Source organism: Phyllobates terribilis, unplaced genomic scaffold, assembly GCF_046119375.1.
Source record: "Phyllobates terribilis strain yellow unplaced genomic scaffold, ASM4611937v1 Scaffold_7__3_contigs__length_470593459, whole genome shotgun sequence".
Classification (NCBI taxonomy): Eukaryota; Metazoa; Chordata; class Amphibia; order Anura; family Dendrobatidae; genus Phyllobates; species Phyllobates terribilis.
The window spans coordinates 321314213-321326752 of NW_027362767.1; the positions used below are offsets into that span (position 1 = coordinate 321314213).

Here is a 12540-nt window from a genome sequence, read left to right on the forward strand (position 1 = left end):
TCATGGCCAAAAGTATTGAGAATGAGACAAATAGTAATTTTTCCAAAGTTTACTGCTTCATTTTTTGTAATGGCAATTTGCATATACTCCTGAATGTCAAAGAGTGATCAGCTTAACAGCAATTACTGTACTTGCAAAGTCAATATTTGCCCAGAAAATGAACTTTAACCCCCAAAACACATTTCAACATCATTGCAGTCCTGCCTTAAAAGGAGCAGCTAACATCGTTTTAGTGATTGATCCATTAACACAGGTGTGGGTGTTGATGAGGACAGGGCTGGCGATCAATCAGTCATGATTAAGTAAGAATGACATCACTGGACACTTTAAAAGGAGGCTGGTTCTTGGTATCATTGTTTCTCTTCAGTTAACCATGGTTATCTCTAAAGAAACACGTGCAGCCATCATTGCACTGCACAAAAATGGCCTAACAGGGAAGAGTATCGCAGCTACAAAGATTGCACCTCAGTCAACAATCTATCGCATCATCAAGAACTTCAAGGAGAGAGCTTCCATTGTTGTCAAAAAGGCTCCAGGGCGCCCAAGAAAGACCAGCAAGCGCCAGGACCGTATCTTAAAACTGTTTCAACTGCGGGATCGGACTACCAGCAGTGCCGAGCTTGCTCAGGAATGGCAGCAGGCTGGTGTGAGTGCTTCTGCACGCACTGTGAGGCGGAGACTCTTTGAGCAAGGGCTGGTTTCAAGGAGGGCAGCAAAGAAGCCACTTCTCTCCAGAAAAAACATCAGGGACCGACTGATATTCTGCAAAAGGTACAGGGAGTGGACTGCTGAGGACTGGGGCAAAGTCATTTTCTCTGATGAATCCCCTTTTCGATTGTTTGGGACATCTGGAAAACAGCTTATTCGGAGAAGAGGTGAGCGCTACCACCAGTCTTGTCTCATGCCAACTGTAAAGCATCCTGAAACCATTCATGTGTGGGGTTGCTTCTCAGCCAAGGGAATCGGCTCACTCACAGTCTTGCCTAAAACATAGCCATGAATAAAGAATGGTACCAGAATGTCCTCCAAGAGCAACTTCTCCCAACCGTCCAAGAGCAGTTTGGCGCCCAACAATGCCTTTTCCAGTATGATGGAGCACCTTGCCATAAAGCAAAGGTGATAACTAAATGGCTCATGGCACAAAACATAGAGATTTTGGGTCCATGGCCTGGAAACTCCCCAGATCTTAATCCCATTGAGAACTTGTGGTCAATCATCAAGAGACGGGTGGACAAACAAAAACCAACAAATTCTGGCAAAATGCAAGCATTGATTATGCAAGAATGGACTGCTATCAGTCAGGATTTGGTCCAAAAGTTGATTGAGAGCATGCCAGGGAGAATTACAGAGGTCTTGAAGAAGAAGGGGCAACACTGCAAATATTGACTTGCTGCATTAACTCATTCTAACTGTCAATATAACCTATTGGTACTCATAATATGATTGCAATTATATTTCTGTATGTGATAAAAACATCAGACAAACACTAATAAAAACCAGAGGCCAGCAGATCATGTGAAAATATAATTTTGGTGTCATTCTCAAAACTTTTGTCCATGACTGTACACACACACCTCTACAGCACACACCCACACACCTCTACAACACACACAGCTCTACAGCACACACACACACCTCTACAGCACACACGCCACACACACACAGTTCTACAGCGAGCGCGCGCACACACAGCTCTACAGCGCGTGCGCACACACACAGCTCTACAGCGCGCGCGCACACACACACAGCTCTACAGCGCGCGCGCGCACACACACACACACACACACACAACCTTATATACACACACCTCTGCAACACCCACACACACCACACACCTCTACAGCACACACGCCACACACACACCTCTACAGCACACGCACCTCTACAGCACACGCACCTCTACAGCACACACGCCACACACCTCTACAGCACATGGGCCACACACACCTCTACAGCACACACGCCACACACCTCTACAGCACATGGGCCACACACACCTCTACAGCACACACGCCACACACACCTCTACAGCACACACGCACACACACACACACAGCTCTACAGCACACTCTGTTCCTGCTGATATGCTGACAAATCCAAATCTGACAGCTTCCTGGCACGTGACTTATCACATGACGATGACATCACGGAAGGTCCTGTCTGGCACGGTCTAGGTCGCGTCTTCGCCTTGCTATCGGTGCACACTAAGGCCTGTAGCTGCGCCATGGGGAAGTGCGTGTTCCTCACTGTGGGCACCACGAGCTTTGATGAGCTGATCTCCTGCATCTCATCGGAGCAGCTGCTCAGTGTAAGCCGTGTACACCTTGTGTACTGGTGGTCTCCGGGGGGCGGGGGTGATGGTTCGGCTTCTCCTGTGTAACCGGTACACGGAGGGTTTGTAGTCAGTGAATGAGAAGCTTTATTACCGGCAGTGACCTTGCCTCCCGTGATCACGTGGTGCGGCATCACACACCAGGACTCCCTAAGGACAGAGGGAGCCGTGCTGGCTGCGCCCTGATAACGGGATCCAGCACCACGTCCCTGATCAAAATCCCCCATACAAGTCTATGGAGCTGTGAATAATCTCTGAGCACAAGGATGCCATCAATATGCATTGCTGTCCATTTTAAAGGGGTTTTCTATTTTCAGAAAACCCCTCTCCGCAACTGCAGATTGCTTTTTAAATGAAACAAACTGTTGTTTACGCACCCTCCTGAGCCCAGAGTCTCTGCCACTGCTCCCACTGTCTCTTACTGAGGGCATTGGTGGAGGAATGAATTACAGGAGCTGTGGCGTTATCCCCTATCCAGCCTTAGCTCCACTCATTGAGCAAAACTAGCGAGTGGTGTTGAGTGAGTATGAATTGATAACCCCTTCGGCGAACACGCTCGGGTGCTCGCCGTGTATTTGCGGCGTGCCATGTATTTGCGGCGTGCTCGGCATTGATGAAAGTGTCGCCGCACCTGCATGTGTCACATCTGTCATACACCTGTGACAGATGCAAGGATTGCTTGTTTGTCAGGCAATCCATGCATGTGTCACAGCTATGTAACAGCCGTGACACTTGCAGCCACGGCGAAATGCCGAGCACCCAATATACTCGACGAGCACCTGAGCGTGCTCGTTTAAAGGGTTAATGAGACATACTCGCTCATCACTACTAGCAAGTAAACACAAAAAGTCACAACCTTGTACAGCAACTTTTCATTTTGTACAAGAATTCAGGTCTGATCTCTTTGATGAATCATGTGTTCATCATCAAAGGAAAATGTTTAGTAAATCCTCATGTGACAGATACATTCCATGCTTTTGCCTGATTTTAGAATAACTGGGATCACAACCTTAAAATAAAACAGGCTGAAGTCAGTTGCACCCAAGTTTGCTGTAGAGACTGCAATTTTCTTCTGTGCTTCTTGCGAACTCCTCCTGCTACTTTACCCAATTTCATTTATTGTTTGCTTTCTGTAACCCCTAGTCTGTTATACTTCTAGATCCTCAAAGACCTTGGCTACAACAGAGTTATCCTCCAGATTGGAAGGGGAACAATAGAACCTGAGCCGCACAGGACGGCCGGCTTTGCCATGGATGTCTTCAGGTATAAGGACTCGCTGGCAGCAGATATTCAGAATGCAGATCTCGTTATAAGCCATGCAGGTACTTATTTCACACGTCTAGATAGAGACACTTCTACAATGTTAAAGAGGTTGTGCACTACCTGGACACAAACCCTTTTTAAATAAAGTAGCCACTCTTCTAAAATAAAAACACCTTACACTCAATGTAGTGAGGATGAATCCTGAGCAGATAGCGGTGCAATCAAGACTGGGTGGGGGACAGCGGCCACCTGGGGTGGTCCGTGGGCATCTGTTTCAAGCCCTTCTGCCGTCTCTGTACGCAGGTCAGACTGGAACACCTATAGGGCTGGATGTGGCCTGCTGGCTGCACTTTGCCTTGGTCTGCTCTAATCATAGCAATTCTAGTTAATTCTCCAGACACCATTCTTGAGGCATCTATCCACAGCAGAAGAAGATAAGGGGAATCCGGCATCTGAAGTTCCAAAGTAAAGATTAAAACTTCATATTTATTGAGAAAAGTTTAAAACCAGGATGTATATAAACACATGGTGATATACATATACATCTTATTCATAATTAAGAGCCTCTGCTCGTATCGCGTGGACCTAGCGTCTTTCGATGTACTGTATGTCACCATGTTTTTTATATACATCCCGGTTTGAAAGCACCACGCCACCCTTATTTTTATTGCAGCGCTGGAGTGGTGCTTCTAATGTAAGGTCCCTGTCCCTACTCTCAGATTTACCTGCCGCCGTCTTCACCTTCTATCGCCTCCACTTCTGCCAGTCTCCAGCTGTTTGTGACCTGACGGATCGCTCCAGTGTGCAATACAAGTCTATGAGCGCATTGTTCTGGCCTCGTTCTGGCTCTTATAGACTTGCATTGAGAGCTTGTGACATAAGTTCTGACTTCCGGCCGCCAGTCAGAAGCTGTGGTCACAAGATGGCCTGGCAAAACCAGAGCTGCCCCGAAAAAAAAAAAAGGTGAAGACTGTGTCAGGTGACTATAACACTATGGTCAAGGACTTTACATTAAACGCACCACTCCAGTGATGAAAAACAAAACGCTAGCGTGGTGCTTTCAACAAACTTTTCTCAGTATATGTGAAGTTTTAACCTTTAATTTGGAACTGCTGAAGCTGGATTCCCCTTCTCTTCTGCCTATGCTTACCTAGGAACCGGCCTGGAGTCATCCGTGCACGTCACCGATTATGGATTGCTTCCTACACCGTGACCTGATGTTATGTTAATTTCTTTGGAATTTATCCACAGTGCCTGAATTTTGCCATCGTGACCCTTTTTATACACTCCTTTTTCTAAAGTTAGGAGCCAATTTTTCTTCTCAATAAATTCACGTACAGCCGGACCTTTCTCATCCATCTACTGTTGTACTATCAACTTCATTGCCTCCTATACAATTTTCTACTATGAACATCACCTGTCCAAATTTTACATAATGCAAATGGCTGTAACACTACTGTATATGTTGGTGCGTTGACTAATAAGATTTTATGCTTTAATTTAAAAAAAGTTTTTTTTTTAATTTCAGGACTGAAAGCAAATAGGTCAAACTCCCAATTTAGTTCACAAATCTGAGAGAACGAGTATCTCATTTCCAAAGAATCTTATACAGTGTTATATTAGTTCTCACTTTTTGACTATCCGCTGTATTAAAGGGTTATCACTAACCTACAAAGTCATTATCTATCCTTCACATAGGTGATAACTTTTTGATTGATGGGGAAGTGAGTGGAGAGGTGATGACTCTCAGTGTTGAGAGTAACCATCAATAAAAGATATTCTGCCCTATGTCAGAATGACTCCTGCCCTCCATTTCTAATGCCTGTGTTTTTGCTTGATAGGTGCAGGAAGCTGCTTAGAAACACTTGAAGCACAAAAACCTCTTATTGTTGTCATCAATGAGAAACTAATGTCCAACCATCAGCTGGAGCTTGCAAAGCAGCTTAACAAAGATGGACACCTCTACTACTGTACATGCAGGTACAACAGGCGCATATGTCAAGCGCAGTCTAACAATACCAAATTTATGCATGCTGAGTAATAGAGACAACCCCCTCTGAAAATAGAAATGCTAACACTCATTTGTCAGTGTATTCATAATGAAACAAAAACTACTAGAATTTCAGCAAGTGCACTTATAATGAAAGTATCAATGTAGCACAGACATTATAGCTAATCCCATATAAGAAAAAGCACTTTGAAATTAAAAAAAAAAAAATCACACTTTTATTCACATCACCATTTAAACAGAAACACTGCGAGTGCCTTTTCTTCTATATTCTTGACACTTTTGCATTGGATACTACTGTTAGCATTGTGTTCTTCAAAAACCTCCATTTTTTTTTCTTTACATACGATAAAGCTGATGAAACTCTGATGGCAAAAGCTGATACACTGAGAACCTGATCCAGCACACTGTTGGAAATCGGTCTGTCTTTTTGCGTATGAGAAAAATCACTGTTATCTAAATGGGGCACAATACTTGCACATATAATTAATCCACACTGTTGTATTCTGGTTAGTTCTCATCTTAATCAGTTTTATATTGTGTGATCTTTGTATCGTTGCAATTTGCCCAATGGCCACAAGATGTCAGTGCAAACTCCATTATGATAGTCTGGCTATTTACAGTGAATGTGTTAAAGGGAACCTGTCATGTCCAATAACCTGCAAGTTAATAGCATTCTAACCAAGACAAGCAAAATCACCATATACTCTGCTGTAATTAAATAAGTAAAAGTAATAGTGCATATAAATAAGGTAGGGTACTTAGTAAACACCGCTTTTGATCAAAAAAGGCGTAAAAGCCATCCCATCAGCATCTAGGTGTAGCCAAATAAGGTACTGTCCTAACCTCTAGTATTAAAACCTTACCAAGTGTCAAAGTGAGATCAATGTAAATAAGGACCGAGCAGGAATATGGATACACAGCAAATGGGAAGCTATAGAAACGTAATGTCCAGCTCAAAAGTGCAGAAACCTGAAACTAAGCCGAAAAAAATGAACTGCATAAGTTGGTATGCATGAAAAATGGGAGCATGCTAAGACAGAAACAAATGAATATATACCCTGCTGTAAGTAAATAAGTAAAAGCAATAGAGCATATAAATAACAGGGTACTAAGTAAACACCATTTTTGATTTAAACAAAAAAAGCATAAAAACCAAACCATCCTACCACCATCAAGGTGTACCCAAATTGGGATGGTCCTAACCTAGGTGCCTGGCCGCAGTACTGAAAGTGCAGCATTCCGGAGAGAATGAAGTTTATTCATTCGGTCTTGCAGGCGTGCTGACACCACAACAGTCACCACTCACTATACTGTGAGCCGCAGCTGTAAGCACGCCATGGCACTCTGACAGCTTGCTCTGGACTGATGCACTCACACTCTAGAGCTGGCTGTCAGTCAGTACCAGGGTGCGCTTACTGCCACTCTCAGTGCTGGGAGCGAAGACTATCCGTGTCGGCATGACTGAAATCTGGCGGCTCCCAGGAGAAAAAAAGTTCATTTTCTCTCAGGTGCCGCACTACAGTAAAGTAGCGCGGCACCTTCATAATGTTAGTATCCTGCAGATGAACCCTATATCTGCTGGTTAATAGCGGTATTGGACCTGACAGGATCCCTTTAAGTATAAAACTGTCATCAAAACAGTAGTGGCATGAAATGCCAAATAGTAATGATTTAGGCTTTACTGCCTGTACTGCCATGAATCTATTTTGTTTTCAGTCTTCTGTATATTGTCCAGAGGCTGCAGATGAAAAATAATCTTGGTGGCGGTGATTGAATAACAATATTTTCTCCTCTCCTCTTATTTCCTTCCATGATATCTCTGCTATAAATAATAAAAATATCAATAAACGGATAGGGAATTCTGCATGTTCTCGACTTTAATGATGACATGTTTAACAGCCTCCTTATAATGACATCACTGTGTGGTTAAGGAAAATAATTTAATCTGGAGTAATAAGAATCGGACTGGTAACACAGCACCAATCGAATGAGTGGAAAGTTTACTATTGCATCTTGCAAATTTGACTTACCGCAGGATCCATAGCAGAAATCACTTGGATTCTGCCATGGATGTGAAGTGCTGGATAATCCACAGTATTAAATATCATGCTACTTTTTTCCCATGGATATTTTTCCACCTGGAAATTTTCCAATGCATGTGAATGTGGTTGTGGAACTTTAGGCGCCAAACTATGACTGCTTACCCATATAACTTTAGACAGGAACTTACTGTTTTTCTTTTTCCATAGCACACTAGGAAGCACACTGAAGACATTGGACCTGTCATCTCTGAAAGTTTTTCCACCAGGTCATCCAGAAATATTTGCAGATTTTCTAGATAAAGTTGTGGGGCTTTGATATCATTTATTGAATGGACTATTACATTAAAATACTCTTCAATACTTGTAAACAATGAAGATGAAAAGGACGGCAATACAAATCTATTGGTAAAGTGGAAAATACATTGCAGCCACTTTGGATCTTATTGAATACACATATTGTTACATATCATTTTATCTACTATTTATATGTGTCTTCATTTTATAGTTCATATACTATAGTGCGGGTAAGTATTATCTGCTAGGGTGATAAGGTTTCTGAAGAAAAAGAGTCTGGAAAGCCCCCATCCTGTGGTGTAGACTGAGGTCTGTGGGCCCAGTGCATGACCCTTTACAGGGCCCCCAACTATCTAGGTTGGCGTTCTTGTATGGGCCGAAGGGACCTTTGTGGTCCCCCTAGACTTTAGGGCAACCCCTGCACTCACTGTAGTAGCCCACACCGAAGTCCTTGTATGCTGCATGTGGCTGCGGGGAAGTCCGGCTTCACAGCTTGTAAAAGTAAAATCCAAAATATTATTTCTCCACGCATAAAATTTTTATGACAGGCATGGGATACGACTAAAACACCACAGATGCAGCCAACACATTTCGAACTTTTGAGTCCTTAATCATGGTTGACTAACTATAGTTACGCTCCTGTCCTCATCCTCTGACAACTCCATCACTTAGCCACAAAAAACTGTAATAATGGCAGTGCCCTAAGCTGCTCACTTATATATCACTTGCCTTCACTATTGTACTTATTGTATTGTAAATTGTACTTTCTGCCTAATGTATATATCTCCCAACATTATGAACATATTGTATGATTATTAACATGGTAATAAAATGTGTTTTATGTATGTTATGATAATTTGGTGATATCTATAACACGACGAGCCTGGTAAACGCTATCCGATATCTGATTTTGTATGTGGAAATCCTGACTTTCCCATACACAGAAGAAAAGTGGAGTTCAATATTTTCAGTCCTTTGCTGCCAGGAGACAAGGTCCTGTAGTGTCATGTGGGTGTTTCCCATTTAACTCTCATATCAGTGATGAATACAATAAAAAGTCTGACCATGGTCATTTACAGGTCTCCAGCTATATGAGGCCGGGCCGTGCAAAAGCAACGGTCGGTTCTTCACATCCTATAAACGATCTCTTTCGGTGCCATGCATAAGGTCTCTTTTCAGACCTCCTCCCCTGTTCCTCAGAATGGGGCCATAGCATAGGCCTCTCTTCTGTGTGAGTAGAAATGTGCAAACACAATTTTTGGGTGCTCAGAATGGGCATTGTTGCTTATGACACTTTCTCAGAGGTACCCAAAATAATCCCTGTCACCAGGATCATTTTGGCCTGTAAAGATACACAGAACAGAACTTTATTATGCACAGTATGGGGGGGTTTATTTCTGAGTGAGGTTTAATTTCACAGATCAGTGCTTCACAGGGAAAAGTGTCTAATAAATAGCTTGCAATGTAGTGACCTGCCATATATTTAATCTAATCTTTACATGCACTTTAAGACCTTATTCACATGATTCGTGTTGCACCTCCCTGCTCTGTTTTTTTTCAGGGATAGATCACATACTTATTGCAGTCTATTAGCTGTTCACATGCTCTTGTATTTTCATGGACCGTGTCTGTGCAAAACTTAAGGACCCATGTCCGTTTTTTCCAGCACCACTGATGAAAAGGGCCAATACAAGTCTATGGGTCCATGATAAACAAAACACTGATGGTAAAAAACAGACACATGGACCGTACACGGATCCAAAACATTGGTAACACCGGTACCATTTTTTCACGTACAGTTTGTGATTAAACACAGACATATGAATGAGGCTTAAATATCAATTCTCCCATCTCTAATGTCCAGTTCTATGCAAGGTCCCACAGAGGAAATTCATTGTAGTCTTAAAAAAAAAAATGTTAATTTTTTAAAAAAAAAAAAAAAAAGGGAAGTAATCGTGGAAGCCATGGCTTATTTTTTAGGTCTTGCCAAGACATATCTTTTGCACTGCAATAAAAGATCTTAAAATGTTAAATTTTCTTGCACACTACTGCGTCAGGAAGTTAATATTGATGTTTGTAAGATGTCATTACAGTACATGCTAGGGGTAGGCCCATATCACTACAACTCATGAAAAAGCAATGGGACACAGTGCCAGGGCAGTGGGAGAAGTTTGGAAGCTGGTATTCTTTCTGCATTCCTTGTATCTTTGTCAGCGTTTTTTTCCAGTACAATTAAAAGAGGAATGACATAGTAGAGACAACTTTTGCATCAGCAAACAAATTTTGTAGCATCTTCGAAGGGCCTCAATAACCAATGCACAATTCTCACCACCGGTCAATAGCGGATCTCAAGGTCTTCTCACCACTAGTGTTGATCGAGCATGTATTATTAACTTTTTCGGCGATCACGCCGAGTATTTTGCCGTGCTCGGCATTTCATTCACTGTCGCAACGCCTGCAAGTGTCATGGCTGTTAGTCGAACAGGTATGTGCAGGTGTCGACAGTCACCACCTGGCCTGCTTGCAGTAGTGCGTTGCTGCAATTCAAAATGACTCGGTGGGCAATGAAAGACTTGTCCTGTCAGCCGGGACAAGAAAATATTTCCCACACCTGAAATTACTGCACATAAAAACTTTCAAGTGCTGTTGAACCTCATCCACCAACAGTAGTTGTGGGATTGCCAGCTTCCGAGCCAACCGTAGAAGAAGCCCCTGGAAGATCTTTTGGCCGGATGTTGTATACCTCTGATGACTTCATCTCCTTGTCACTTCAATCTGGTTTCAAGTTCCTCACCACCACACAATCATCATCATCCGTAACTCTGCTGACAGTTGTCTGTGGGAAATATCCTAAGCTCCTTGCTCCATTCACCCCTCTTGAATCTCAACTATAGATCTGCCCTGATGTGGGTTACTACTACCAACATAACTAGGAGCTTGAATCATGTCCTCCAACCATAGAACTTCAGCAGAAATTTTTATTTTTTTTCAATGGCGTCTAAGGAGTAATGTCTCCCATTGTGGAGAGTTACATGTCAGTGTAAGGAGACATATAGGCCAAGCAATGCTCCTTGGAGAAATTGATTATGCAAATTGTCTCTTCAGAGAGGAAGAGGATTTGAACTCTATTGCCATCTATTGGAAGTAGCAATCCTAAATGTAAATACCAACCCTTCAACGAGCCTTTCCATATTACTTAGGATAAAAGCCAAATCAGAATCCCAATTTGTAGACACATGTTTTGGGGTGTTACACCTCCTCAGTGCAAAGTATGAGATCTGATTTGGCTGGGTGAGAGTCCTCTCACTGGGCTCTAAGAGGTAATGGCTTTCCTTGTGGAGAGTGACATACCAGTGTAGGGAGACTTATAGACTACTTCCTATAGATGGTAATAATGATTATTTTTTTAATGAAATTTACAAAACCTGTATATTGAGGGACCGCTTCACATTTGAAGTGACTTTGAGGCCTTGCAAACAAGACCACCTTTTATAAAACTGCACCCTTCAAAGTATTCAAAACTGCACTCAGAAAGATTGGTAACCATTAAGATACTTTGCTCGAATAATTGCAAATTGAAGCAAAAAAAATAAGCCTTACGTTTTTTTACTAATGTTGCTTTAGTCCCAAATTTTAAATTTTCACAAGGGTAAAAGGAGAATATGGAAACCACAATTTGTTGTGTAATTTAGTAGAATGCAAGCCCTCTCCCCTTTGTACCAGTCTGTCATTGTTAGTTTGTTTACTGTAAGTGATACGTGTATTTGGTATGTAACCCCTCCTCATGTACAGCACCATGGAATCAATGGCGCTTTACAAATAAATAATAATTTTTACTGAGAACATGTATGTGGTCAGAAACCATGGTTTGGGCACACGACAGAGCTTGGTAGGGAAGGAGCGCTATTTAATTATTGGACCGTGAATTTGATTGAAATAGATTGGGGATGCCATGTCTCAAATGTAGAGCCCCTCAGGTGCCAAAACAGAACCCCTACAAGTGGCAATGGCACAGTGCAAAGCCCAGAAGGGAAGAAGCACCATATTATAATGCAGATTTTTCTGGGATGATTTGTGGGTGCCATGTCACATTCGTAGGACTCCTGAGGGACCAGAACAGTAAAACCCTCCCATAAGTAACCCCATTTTTACAAACTACACCTCTCAATGAATTCATATAGGGGTGCAGTGATCATATTGACACCACAGGTGGGTCACAGAATTGTATACGATTGGTCGGTATAGATAATTACATTTTTACTGCTAACATGTTGATTTAGCCCCAGATTTTACATTTCTTCAAGGGGGAATAGGTTAACCACTTCGCGCCAGAGCCTGTTTTTGCCTTCGTGACCGGGCCAAGACACCGGGGGCCATCAGAGGGTAAGTATATATTTATTTTTTGCCATTCTTTCGGTCACACTATATAAATCTATGCTGTTTGCATGGATTTATATAGTGTGACCAAGTTGTCAAGCACTTTCCAAGTGATGCTAAAATCTCTTGGAAAGCACTTGTCAACCCTCATGCAGAAATGCAAGTGAAGAACGCTTCACTTCCGCATGTCCCTGGCAGGAAAACGCATGTACAATCCGCAT

General features: G+C 42.4%; 1 protein-coding gene across 1 annotated transcript in view; it reads left to right on the forward strand.

The window, feature by feature from the left end:
* The first annotated feature begins 2085 nt into the window (after positions 1 to 2085).
* Positions 2086 to 12540, forward strand: part of ALG13 (ALG13 UDP-N-acetylglucosaminyltransferase subunit) — a 145693-nt gene continuing 135238 nt past the window's right edge. Inside the window, exons 1-5 of the mRNA XM_073642375.1 lie at positions 2086 to 2308; positions 3492 to 3654; positions 5437 to 5575; positions 7856 to 7949; positions 8154 to 8172. Coding sequence (XP_073498476.1) covers positions 2225 to 2308; positions 3492 to 3654; positions 5437 to 5575; positions 7856 to 7949; positions 8154 to 8172 — 499 coding nt within the window. The 5' untranslated portion in view covers positions 2086 to 2224. The remainder of the gene's footprint in view (positions 2309 to 3491; positions 3655 to 5436; positions 5576 to 7855; positions 7950 to 8153; positions 8173 to 12540) is intronic.